Genomic DNA, 12,707 nt, shown 5'->3' with positions numbered 1-12,707 from the left:
GACTATATTGTTGTAGATTTCCCGCCCGTCGGCGTTCGAACGACCGCGTCTAACCAATAGCGGTCGCTTCGCCCACCGAATGGACAATCCAGTCGCGGCTTTCCGGATCAACGCCGGAAACCAGCCACGGGTGTGTTTTTAACCACACCACAACCTTGTTCGCACTCTACCCGCGCTACAGGGTCCGATCGCCAAATCTTCGATTTACCTAATTATTCGCACGGGTTGGTTACCGAGAGATTTTACCTCAATGGGACCGCTTGGAAACGAGCGGCTTAAGCAGCTCGCTTCCTTTTGGGATAACCGAGCGGGGTATTATCGCGCAGTCCCGTTGGACCCGATCACGTTATCGGCTATTTAAAAACCAACTATATTCCGAGTGCAAGATGGGGCAGTTTAATGAGGAAATGGACGCAAGGAATAGGTTTACATTCACACAAGGACATTTATTATAATAAAGCACGTATGCAATTAAACAACGCAAAACACATATGCAATTATACAAGCAACAAAAGGACGACAAAAGAACTATGACCGTCTATACGAAATGCAATGCAAACATTTACAGCACACAAAGCACTTAACAATTTCCTACTTATGAGACGGGCCCACGGACAAACGTACGCACACACACACACACACCCAAGAAATGGTGGCAGAGGCCTTGAATAACGGGCTCCAGCTCGGAGGACAGGTGAGCTGAAACCCAGAACCTATCTCAAACCTCTCCACCTCGTGTGGTCTTCAAGTTATTCAGACCCAGGCTCCAGCGAGAGCGAACTGGATCCAATCGCCGTGAGCTGCGATCCTTCCCGAGCTCCCGCGAATCCTCCCGCGCTTCTCAACACATGCTGGTGAGACGAGGCGCTGATCCTTCCCGTCGATGCGTCGCTTCCCCGAGGAACCACCTCCAAGAAGAGGTCGATGAATCGCACCAAGCCGGGAACAAAAATGGAGAACAAAGAGCTCCACGAACCAAGAAGAAGAAGCCACCACTCACAGCTCAAGCCGAGTAACCGGCTTAACTTTCTTCCAAACAGGGCAGCTTGAAGCAAAAATCTCTCCCGAGTCAAGCAGAAGCCGAAGCTCACTGAACCACCAAAGCAAAAAGCCTCCAAAACCCTCCTCCCGAGCCAGGCCTCAGCGGAAGCTCACTGAGCCAGCCGAAGCAAAAAGCTTCCGAAGGCCTCAACCCTAACACAAGCCAAACAGGACCCGAAGGTCTGCTGAACGGCTACTCTCTGCCGAAGCAAAAAGCTTACGACTGAACTTTGAACACGAAAAAAGAAAAGATCTCCTCTTATCCTTCTCCCGCTCACGGCGTCTCATGACTCATGCCCTCGTGCTCCATCCCCTGCTCACCCACACTCACTCATTGTACACTTTTCACTCTCAATTTACACCACACTCAACACTGCCATTCTTCGAACTAAATCCCCTGACTAACTCGTGCTCCCTCGTCATCCCTTATTCTCATGCACGTTCCATTTACTCTACGTAGCAAAGCTTCGTCTCCACTACACATTTCCAGTCTGTCCATGTCTCCAAAATTCCAAAAAAAATTCCATTTCCGAAATCTAAACTGAAATCCCTCTAACTAATCCATTCCACAGGCTCCATGAGGAACAATCCATATCCCCATGAAGCCGGTCTAACTATCGCTAACCCATCCCCCTAACTAGTACTTCCTGTGCCCCCAGACAGGGGGGTAATCCACCCCTTGCCCATGGAATCCTGTTCACCCGAAGCGAGGCTTGCTGTTTTTTCTCATGCGTGCACCAGCGCGGCAACTCGCAACCTGCGCCCCTTTCCCCGTGACGTCATGGCAGCTGTTCGCGCGTCTCGTCCCTCCTCGGACGGTACCATCCGGCAGGGATTTCCCTTCTGCCGGATTCCAACCCTGCAGCCACGTCGTCACCCTGCGCATCAAAAACAAGCCTCGCGTTTCGAGGGGTCCCCATGCGAACACATGTGGTCTGCTCGTCGGAGCTTCACACACAGGCCTGCCTGGAGAACCCATCCAGTCCAAATCCATTATCCAGCCTACCTTCTGTCCGTCCGCGGGATCGGCTAATCCACCACGTGCGTTTACGGACCGGGCTTCACTCCCGCAGGCGCGCACGTGGCGGCACTGTGCGTTGCACAGCACGGACCCCGCGCGCGCTGCCGTGCAAACCCGGCACGGTCCCCGATGCAGCTCCGGCCGTCTCTCGGCCTTTGTCCACCGTCAGGCACCATCATCGTCGCACTCTCGCGCACAAACTTCCACGTGCCACGACGCTCACACACCTCGCCATGACACTCACACCGGGACATGCGGTTGCATGTTCCCGCATGCCAGCCGCCATCTCCCTCACATACAGCGACCTCACACACACGGTTCCTCTCGCACACGGCCGTGCACTCACGCATGCCCTTTCACTCGTGCACGTGGTTCCACTCACACACGGCCTTTCACTTTTACTGGGGGTTTCACTCACACACACCTTTTCACTCAAGCTCGCTATTTCACTCGCCCACGCTGTCTGTTCCACACAACGCCTTTCACCCACGCTATGCGCGTTTCAGCACACATTTCACCACACTTGTGAAAACATGCACCGGGACAATCGCACTGGGGATTAACACTACCACAATGGTTTCCGGCGCCTTCATACCCCCCAAGCTTCGTGTGCACCCGTCAACAGCACTCGCCCCCTCAACCTCGCAAAGCTCGACCGGACCCACCTGGTCGTGATCCGCCTCAAGGGGGTATATTCCCTCCCCTCGTTCCTGGAGGAGGCTATCCGGCTGCTTGCACCGGTTCACGAGACATTCCCCGAGCTCCCCTCATCGTCCTCCACTTCCTCCATGTGTGTGTGCTCGTCTTTCACCTCGCCTATATCGTGTCGTCTCTCCTCTACCGTTTCTACCTCCCGTGTCTCTGTTATTTCTTTTATCATTTCCGTCGTCTCCACGTGTCTCTTACACATCTCCCGGATTTTTTTGTCCTCCACCGCGGGGCCGACACAATTCACACTCCCCATCAGCTCGCTCGCTCCAGCACGTGGCGCCGCCATTTTGTAATCCATCGTCCGCCTCCACTCTCTCCATGCCTGCCTGTCTGCATTCATCACGTCCACCCTGGCATTCATGCATTCAGCAAATCGCCCCATAAACTCCATGCGGCCTCCCATGTTTTGCGCATTCGCCCTCATTTCGTTCATATCCTCCATCAATCGTCCCATCACCTCCAACATCTGGTCTGTGCTGGAAACCACACGTGGGGGATGGTCAACCTGCATGGCACTATCATCCTGGAGCAAGGATTCGACATTAAAAAAATATTCCTAATCCCTCCTACGCCTGTTCGCTTTGAGCTGCCATGTTGCGTACGGAAATAATTTTAAAAGCTCGGAATATGATGGAACCGAAGGGTCGCCTCGCACACCCTTGATCCGGCTCCGTTAATTTGGTTTGGTGTGAAGGCGGGAGAGTTTGCACCCCACTCCTCGACACCAGTGTTGTAGATTTCCCGCCCGTCAGCATGCGAACGACCGCGTCTTACCAATAGCGGTCACTTCGCCCACCGAACGGACAATCCAGTCGCGGCTTTCCGGATCAACGCCGGAAACCAGCCACGGGTGTGTTTTTAACCACACCACAACCTTGTCCGCCCTCTACCCGCGCTACAGGGTCCGATCGCCAAATCTTCGATTTACCCAATTATTCGCGCGGGTCGGTTACCGAGAGATTGTACCTCAACGGGACCGCTTGGAAATGAGCCGCTTAAGCAGCTCGCTTCCTTTTGGGATAACCGAGCGGGGTATTATCACGCAGTCCCGTTGGACCCGATCACTTTACCGGCTGTTTAAAAACCAACTATATTCCGAGTGCAAGATGGGGCAGTTCAATGAGGGAATGGACGCAACGAACAGGTTTACATTCACACAACGACATTTATTATAATAAAGCACGTATGCAATTAAATAAGGCAAAACAGGTATGCAATTAAAAAAGTGACAAAAGCATGACAAAAGAACTACGACCGTCTATACAAAATGCAATGCAAACATTTACAGCACACAAAGCACTTAACAATTTCCTACTTATTAGACGGGCAAACGGACACACGAATGCACACACACACAAACACACACACACACACACACCCAAGAAATGGTCGCAGAGGCCTTTAATCACGGGCTCCAGCTCGGAGGGCAGGTGAGCTGAAACCGAGAACCTATCTAGAACCTCTCCACCTCGTGTGGTCTTCAAGTTGTTCGGACCCGGGCTCCAGCGAGAGCGAGCTGGATCCAATCGCAGTGAGCTGCGATCCTTCCCGAGCTCCCGTGAATCCTCCCGCGCTTCTCAACACGTGCTGCTAAGATGAGGTGCCGATCCTTCCCAATCTCCCGCGAATCCTCCCGCGCTTCTCAACACGTGCTGGTGAGACGAGGCGCCGATCCTTCCCGTCGATGCGTCGCTTCCCCGAGAAACAACCTCCAAGAAGAGGTCGATGAGTCGCACCAAGCCGGGAACCAAAATGGAGAACAAAGCTCCATGAACCAAGAAGAAGAAGCCACCACTCACAACTCAAGCTGAGCAACCAGCTTAACTTTCTTCCAAACAGGGCAGCTTGAAGCAAAAAGCTCTCCTGAGCCAAGCAGAAGCCGAAGCTCACTGAACCACCAAAGCAAAAACCCTCCAAAAAGCCTCCTCCCGAGCCAGGCCTCAGCTGAAGCTCACTGAGCCAGCCGAAGCAAAAAGCTTCTGAAGGCCTCAACCCTAACCCAAGCCAAACAGGACCCGAAGGTCTGCTGAATGGCTACTCTCTGCCGAAGCAAAAAGCTGACTACTGAACTTCGAACATGAACTAAGAAAAGATCTCCTCTTATCCTTCTCCCACCCTTCCCCCACTCCCGGCGTGACTCATGACTCATGCCCTCGTGCTCCATCCCCTGCTCAGCCACGGGTGGGAGGGAGTTGTTGACATCATGAGTCACAGGACGGCAGGGTTCTTCTTGCTCTTCACAGAAGAGGGGAGGGACGTCTCCATTGTTCGTTCCCTAACTATTAAATCGATCCGCAGCGCATCTAATCGATTTCTGAACATTTAAACAATGGAAGGTGAGCTTTCCAGGGAACAAGCACTGATCGACATAGCTGACTAAAGGAACCTGTATGTTGTGTGCAATCAAATTCCAAATTCGTAACAATATGTTCATGATTACTGGCCCGTGAATCAAGTTTGACTCACAATGCTTTGCTTTACAGTGACCGCATTCGCAGTACTGAATGGCATCCATTGTCGAAGTTATGCTTGTTGTTTTTAAATCTTGATTTTTAAGATTTTGCAATGATGGAGTATGGTATGTGGTCCAGCGGAGCCAGAGTAAGTGACACTGTCGACAACTTTGTAGATTAAAAATATTTAGGGCACTGGTTGAGGCTTTTAAAAGCCAGCAGCGACTTGTTTTGCGCTTTTTGCTGTCCGTGACTGGCGGACAACATAGTACACGTTGACCGAGTACCAGTCAACAATACTTTTGACCTTTCAGCACACACTATTATGAAAATCTTTACCCTGCAATTCAATAAACCACACTCGTTTTACACTACATCTAAATTCCTGGGATACAGTGTTACCTCTGAAATAACCCTGTTGTGATGTGTTGTGTCCTGTTTGTACATTTACGATGCAAATGCTAATCCCACTTTGGGCACATGAGAGCGTTCAATGATTGAGTTATGGCTTCGGGTGAAGTAGCGAAGAAGAGAGAATATGGCAGTTATTGAGTTAAGCCTGCTTATTAAGCCTCCCACTGTAGGGTAGAGGGAAGCCTATACCTGCCGTCAGGTTCGTTTTGACAATTAGTGCCCCCAATTTTTGATGGTACCTCAAAATTTCTGAGACCCCAATGAAAACTAAAACATGATTTCGTTGTTTGTTTGATTTTTTTTCTTCCTTTTTTTTAATTTCTGATTGAGGTGTATTGCGCTCTCAAGATAGCCTAAAGCAAGAGGGCATTTCTACTTCATTGAGCTCATATCCCTCCGAATTCAATGTCAAGATTTTAGACCCCTCGGAGTACTGAACCATCATTTATGGACGAAAAGGGGATGAAAAGTGTCACGTGAAATCTCCGAATTTGCAGAGGTAGCGATGAGATAGAATCGGATATACCTCCGAGATTTTGATGTGTTCAAAGGGTAACAGGTGTTGTACTCCGTCCGAGGCAATGCCGATTGAGGGCGACATGGATATTGGCAATATTAGAAACATTTAATGGGGCAAAATGGTCTCTTCCATTGAAATTATTGGTGATAATCGACGATGACAACAAAAATAACAACACTTTTAAAAATGTTTTTATTTTTCAGATTGACAGTTGGAACACAAAAAGGCACGAAAAACCACTACTGGCCACTTTCTAATAAAAAAATTAGGCCTGACCTTCGACTGAGGGTGGCACAAATTTGAAATATGTTACTCCCCGACGTCCGCCAGCTAATGATGACAAAATGTATATTAAGCTTCATTTCCATCCAAGGGACACTGGACTTGGTGATGCAAAGTAACTGTGAAGCATTTTTGACCTGCGAAGCACCAATCTGATAATTTGTAGAGACGCCGAGAATCAAACTCAGATTCAAACGTAAGTGTGCAACTTCTGCAGCCACGCATGATCCTCTTTATTCACAGAAATACAATGATATTAAAAAGGGGAAAAGCTATTTTGATGATTAAGATTAAACATTGTTGTTCCTTTCTTTTTCATTCAATGCATCATCTTAGCTCCTCTTCAACCCTGGTCTCACAAGCTAACCTCTAATGCATGTTATTGTCACCACATTGTGCATTACATCTGCAAGGACCCCAACCTGACTTGATAAATTCCTGCTTCTGTCACACTTGCTGGGGTTGGGGTGCACACATTTTTGTCATTCTTTGGTAATTAAAGGAAAGAATTCAGAGTAAATTAAAAGAGATCTGTGTAAGCACAACGTTTTTACAAGTTTCACAATGTGATTGAAATCAATAATGTATAAGTGAAGTAAAATTATTAAAAAGTCTCTTACTTTAGTCTCCAATTTCCTTCTCCATTTGTGAAATATTTTGAGTGATGAGGAATTGAGTAAAAAATGGAACAAATTCTGATTTTCGTTTTCCCATCACCTTGAAGCCTTTTCTCATGTAGAGTTGTTGTGCTTCATATCGAATATTCGAGGTACACAACAAGCATACGCGATATCCGAATTCCTTTGCTTCATGCAGAGCCACATCGATGAGAGCGGAGGCGATTCCCCGACGTCGATGCAACTGATGCACGTTCATGCGCATAAGCTGGCAAACCCAGGGACGATCAGATTGTTGTCTGATTGCAACTGTGCCGACAAGCCGACCATCTGCCTCCGCCACCCAGAACCAGGCTCCACGAGGGGACACAAAACTGCTTCGGATGTTGCTCATGTCCGTTGCCAACACATGGTTCAGGAATGAGTTATAAGTTTTCCATGCACTCCAGTAAGTTATCAACAGAAGAGACGAAACAAAAAGTGCTCCAGCAGTGAATGATGAAAACGCGAGGTATGGTACAGCAAAAGAGATGATTAGAATCAGCAGCATGCGAATAGTTTGGAGGGAGGTCTTGAATACCCTCCAGTACAAAGGGACCGTTCCCTCACGAAAGAGTTTCCGTGCATCCTGATAGTCTTCGTCTCTGTACGGCCTTATGGTGTACCCCAAGGGAAGTGGGACATTCACTCTGCTGGACATGATGCTCTCCACTCAAACAATAACATATATTTTCGGTCTTGGGAGGTTTATAAAGTCTTCGCATTCGGAATGTCAGGAAAGGATGCCTTCTTCATTTGACTCTAAAGCAAGGCAAAGTTGAAACACATTGTCTGATGTTACTGTTGAACATTGGGCTCTTATTTGTGTAATTCAAACTTTGCCCAGAACTCATGAAAGATTTACATGATTCGTGTGATTGGCATATTTCATCAGCTGCTTTTTACCTCTGCCATGAAGGTGAAGGAAGTTATGTTTTTACCCCTCTCTGTCTTTTTGATATGGTCATCACTGCCAGCAGTTATAAAGTGGCAGTTCTAATTATGTCTCTTAATAATTATGCAACATGCCACACAAAACTACAAAAACACCACAGAAAACAAGTCCTGGTGAGGGTCTGCAATCTCTGATTGCTCTTTTTCTTGTTGTTCTTGTGTCCCCTCCATCAGGCAATATCTACCGATATAAAATACAACGTGTATCTGTGCAATTGTGCATTTCTCTGTCCCCTTTAGGCCTAAGTCACATTTGCCACGGCAGCCGTGGGGTCTACAGAATCTACGGCCACTAGCAATTATAGGGCGGCCGCAGTATTTCCACAGTCACACAATGTAGCAGTCACGTGTGTTTTTATTTTTCGGGGAGCCACACGGCGTATTTAGAAATTGTGGAGACCGAAAACGTGGGGGTGCCTTACGGTCTTTGATTTGATGTCGCACGGTTTCCTTAGGGCATTCCTGCGGCGGCCATAGAACTTTCAAGGCAGGCGCAAGGCGACCGCAGGGGGGCCCTAAGGTTTACGTGTGGCCAGACGGACGGTAACGAGTGGGTTCTTCTGTTCTTTTTTTTTACCAGTTTTTTTTTTCCGCTTGTCGAAACGCTACGGCGAACGTAGAAATGAAAAAAGTTATAACTCCGCGTTATAATTCCACGGCGACCCCTATGGCCTGTAAAAGATAGCCAAACGGCGTAGGGCCACCCTGAGGCCACCGCAGAAACTGCAGCCGCCGCACGTTTCTGTCAATTCAGAGGGCGTATGGCCACCGTATCCTCGCCGTAGAGCAAATGTGACTGAGGCCTTAATAAGGACGATCTAAGTAGGGTTTTAAAGGCCAATCTTCTACAATGACCATGTGTTCACCAAGTTATATTTTGCAGGATAAAAAATCTCGAAAAACATTTTTCCTAAAAGAGTAAATATGTCCCTTCTGTTGGAATTGTAGATGGTGACTTGCGAACTGAGCCTCAATGGTTGTGTCCAGAAACGAAAAAATAAAAACACAAGGCGCAGGGAGGTGAGATTCGCTGCACATGATGTGAAATGTGCGCAGAGTAAAACGAGTGTTCAATTTATGTCTGTAGGATGAATAACTAAAGAAGAGGTAAGCACACCTGACGCAAGCCCATCTTCAGACTTTGGCGCTTTCACGAGGCTATACCATCTCAACAAAACGTCCCAGAAGATAAAGAAAATAGGATCACATTCGTACCTGTGGTGTTTTGAAATGCTTTTCCTTGCTACGAAAGATCATATCTTTCAGTCTCCTTGAGTATTTCAAATAAAATAATTCCAATCCGTCATTTTTGATGGGTGTTTCTACTTGTTGCTGTATAATTTGAACTTTTCTGTATGACAATTTGTATTGACTGACCAGTGTTCCACCTAAAAAGTTGAATTTTTATTACATTCGAAATTTTATTTATTTATTAAAGGGTGGCATTTCGTCAAACAATCCTTTGATTTTTTAGCTCACCTGAAACCTAGTTCTGGGGAGCTTGTGAGATGACGCGTCATCCGTTCATTCATCCATCCACAAATAAATACTTTCAACTTCTTCTCTGCAACTACAGATAAGATTTTGATGAAACCTTACCACAAGATTCATCACCGTGCAGCTACCAAAGTTTGTTCATGGCATTAAAATATTCGGGCCCTAAGGGGATCTATGGGGGTTGCCCCCCCCCCCAATTTAGGTATTTGCTTTCTTCCCAGAAACTACACACACAATTCCGATGAAACGTTACCACAACCTTCATCGCCCGTGATGTACCAAAGTATTTTCACGGCATACAAAAAAATATTGGGGTCTGAGGGGGTCTGCCGAGGCAATTTACGGGGGGGGGGTTCAATTTACACACACACACACACACACACACACACACACACACACACACACGACAAGGCTCCTCTGTCCGAGGATGAGCCTGATAAAGGATACTACATGAACCGTGAATCCGTTGGGTTCCCGTTTGTATCTGTTTATTTGAAATGAAAACTTTCAAAAACGTAACATTGTTGATGTGATCACTGCAACGCCATTCAGAAGTCACAGATCCCCTTCTGACAAAGATCCATTTTATTGGTAGTTGATCTGTACATTCATTCATAACCTTGGATTGCAGTCGTTCGAGGATGAACGGGGTTCAGCAGTACGAACAACATACATTCACTAAAGTGAAGGAAACCCCGAGGTGCGTTTCCCACCGACAGAATTCAAACACCCAATTTTCACTCATGCATTTCCTTGAGTTCCCAAAGTATGCATGCAAGGTTTCATGGTTTTGGAGTTATGGAAGAGACACACTGACACTTATTATTATAGAGAGCTCATACAAGCTTTTTCTTCGCTGATGGAGGTGGGGGAGAGAGGAGGGAGGGGAGGGGGGAAGAGAGGGAGGGGGGAAGAGAGAGAGAGAGAGAGAGAGAGAGAGAGAGAGAGAGAGAGAGAGAGAGAGAGAGAGAGAGAGAGAGAGATAGAGAGAGAGATAGAGAGAGAGATATATATATATATATATATATATATATATATATATATATATATATATATATATATATAATCGGAAAGATAGAGGAAAGCATGGGAAGGAGATAGGGAGAGGGGGTCGGAGAGAGAGGGATGGGGTGGGAGAGAGAGGGAGAGTGGAGAAAGAGAGGAGGGAGGGAGGTGAGGGGAGAGTGCGGAGGGGAATACGGGGAGAGGAGTGGGGGGGGGTGGGGATTCTGGCAGATGTGTTGCCCAGTTTAACATCCATCCGAGAGATGGCACACACATATTGATGAATCACCCTGCCTGTGAAACACCAAGATGACTGTTTAAGGCTAGGTCCAGATTCAAACCCAGGCGGGACAGCTGAGAGTGAGTGTGCGTACTTCTCGGCTATCCTGCCGTGATCTAACAAGTCATTGCTGTATAAAAACTGAATTGATCTGAGCAGCAGTTACAAATGCTAAAAAAACAAAAAAGCTTTCATTTGTCCAATTTGCACATTCTTTGACAGCCCTTCCTCTCCTCGACATCCCAAGAGTTGTATGGTGGTGGAGGGGGTTTGGCAGGAGGATAGCATGAGGGGAGGAGGATAGCATGAGGGGCAAGGCAGTGTGAGGGGAAGGGAAATGAAGGCAGCATGAGTGGAAGGGAAGCGAAGGCAGCATGAGGGGAAGTGAAGGCAGCATGAGGGGAAATGAAGACAGCATGAGGGGAAGGGAAGCAAAGGCGGCATGAGTGGAAGAGAAGTGAAGGCAGCATGAGGGGAGGGCAAGGGAAGGCAGCGTGAGGGGAGGGCAGGGAGGGCTACATGAGTGAGGGCAAGGTAAGGCAGTGTGAAGGAAGGGCAAGGTAGGCAGTGTGAGCGGAAGGTCTGTTAGGACATAACCACCATCAGGATACGTCCGGAGATGACCACCATCCAGACATAAACACCGTCCAGACATGTCCGGAGATAAACACTATCCAGACATAACTACCGTCCAGAAAAAACCACCGTCCAGACACGTCTGGAGATAACCACCGTCTGGATATGTCTGGAGACAGAGAGAGGTAGAGAGAGAGAGAGAGAGAGAGAGAGAGAGAGAGAGAGAGAGAGAGAGAGAGAGAGAGAGAGAGAGAGAGAGAGAGAGAGAGAGAGGTGCGGGAGGAGGATGCTGCACTGTATTACGAGGGGGTGGAGCGAAGATGGGACAAAGACAGAGAGGGGTGGGGGTTGGGGAGTTCGCAAAGAGGATATGTTATGCTTTAGGAACAATCAAAATAAAGACCAATAACTGCACCGTAGTCCCAATAAGAAAGCCAGACATAACACACACGCACGCACACACACACACACACACACACACACACACACACACACACACACACACACACACACACACACACACACACACACACACTCGTCATGTGACGAGTGGAAAAAAAAATGGTTCTGTCATTTAGAAAACACCTTTATGCGGCGAACGGCTCAGAAATGGCGTGTTATCTATATTGTTACGGCTGTGGAAATTCGCAGAACACCATAAAGGTTCCTTGGATTAGCTATGCAGGTAAGTGAGTGTTCAGATAGCTTTGCCCACCGTTGTTTGAGACCCAGTCACACCTTGACGTTTTAGCCAGCAATGGCAACGTATTAAAATGTATGTAAAACGCTGGCTTACGATAAACTTTTGATGTTTTTTTTAAAGATTCGGATGTATTCATAACGACTTGGTCTTATGCATAACAAATTAGTAACGGAAACGTGGACACAGAACATTTCGTTGTGTTATAGATAACTTATACCAACGAATGCTGAACCTGTTGTCGGCCTTCACAACCTATGCTCAACGATAGCCTAACTTAGGCATAGCGTGCTGCACGCATCGCCGACGATGACATGGCGTAGGTTATGAAAAGGCTGCCGCACAACGATTCAAATCATAACCGCCGCAGAAATGGAAGTGTCAACATCGCAGTCACACCTTGGCGATCTTGCCAGCGCATGCCGACCTCTGAAAAATGCGTCTAAAACGCTGGCGCACGTCGAATACGGCATGGGTAAGTTTGGCATGCGTGAATAGAACGCTAAAGTACGCTATCATACGTCGTATTAAATGGAGTACGTCTTGTAATTTTAAACATGTTGAAATATTTACGACGTACTTGCCGTATGACACACG

At 47.5% G+C, this 12,707-nt stretch overlaps 1 protein-coding gene across 1 annotated transcript; it reads right to left on the bottom strand.

The window, feature by feature from the left end:
• Positions 1 to 7,063: 7,063 nt before the first annotated feature.
• On the bottom strand, positions 7,064 to 7,759 carry LOC147023220 (putative N-acetyltransferase camello). The gene has a single exon (XM_085890333.1). The coding sequence runs from the start codon at positions 7,757 to 7,759 to the stop codon at positions 7,064 to 7,066; it is 696 nt and encodes a 231-aa protein (XP_085746459.1).
• Between the last annotated feature and the right edge of the window lie 4,948 nt (positions 7,760 to 12,707).

This window comes from Eptatretus burgeri, chromosome 7 (genome assembly GCF_056783735.1).
Source record: "Eptatretus burgeri isolate ZD-2024b chromosome 7, Ebu_testis_v1, whole genome shotgun sequence".
Lineage (NCBI taxonomy): Eukaryota > Metazoa > Chordata > Myxini > Myxiniformes > Myxinidae > Eptatretus > Eptatretus burgeri.
This window is presented reverse-complemented; position numbering and strand designations above follow the sequence as displayed.

What these genes read in the sequence shown, in the direction of transcription:
- LOC147023220 (XM_085890333.1), bottom strand. Translation starts at nt 7,759, where the DNA reads ATGTCCAGCAGAGTGAATGTCCCACTTCCCTTGGGGTACACCATAAGG.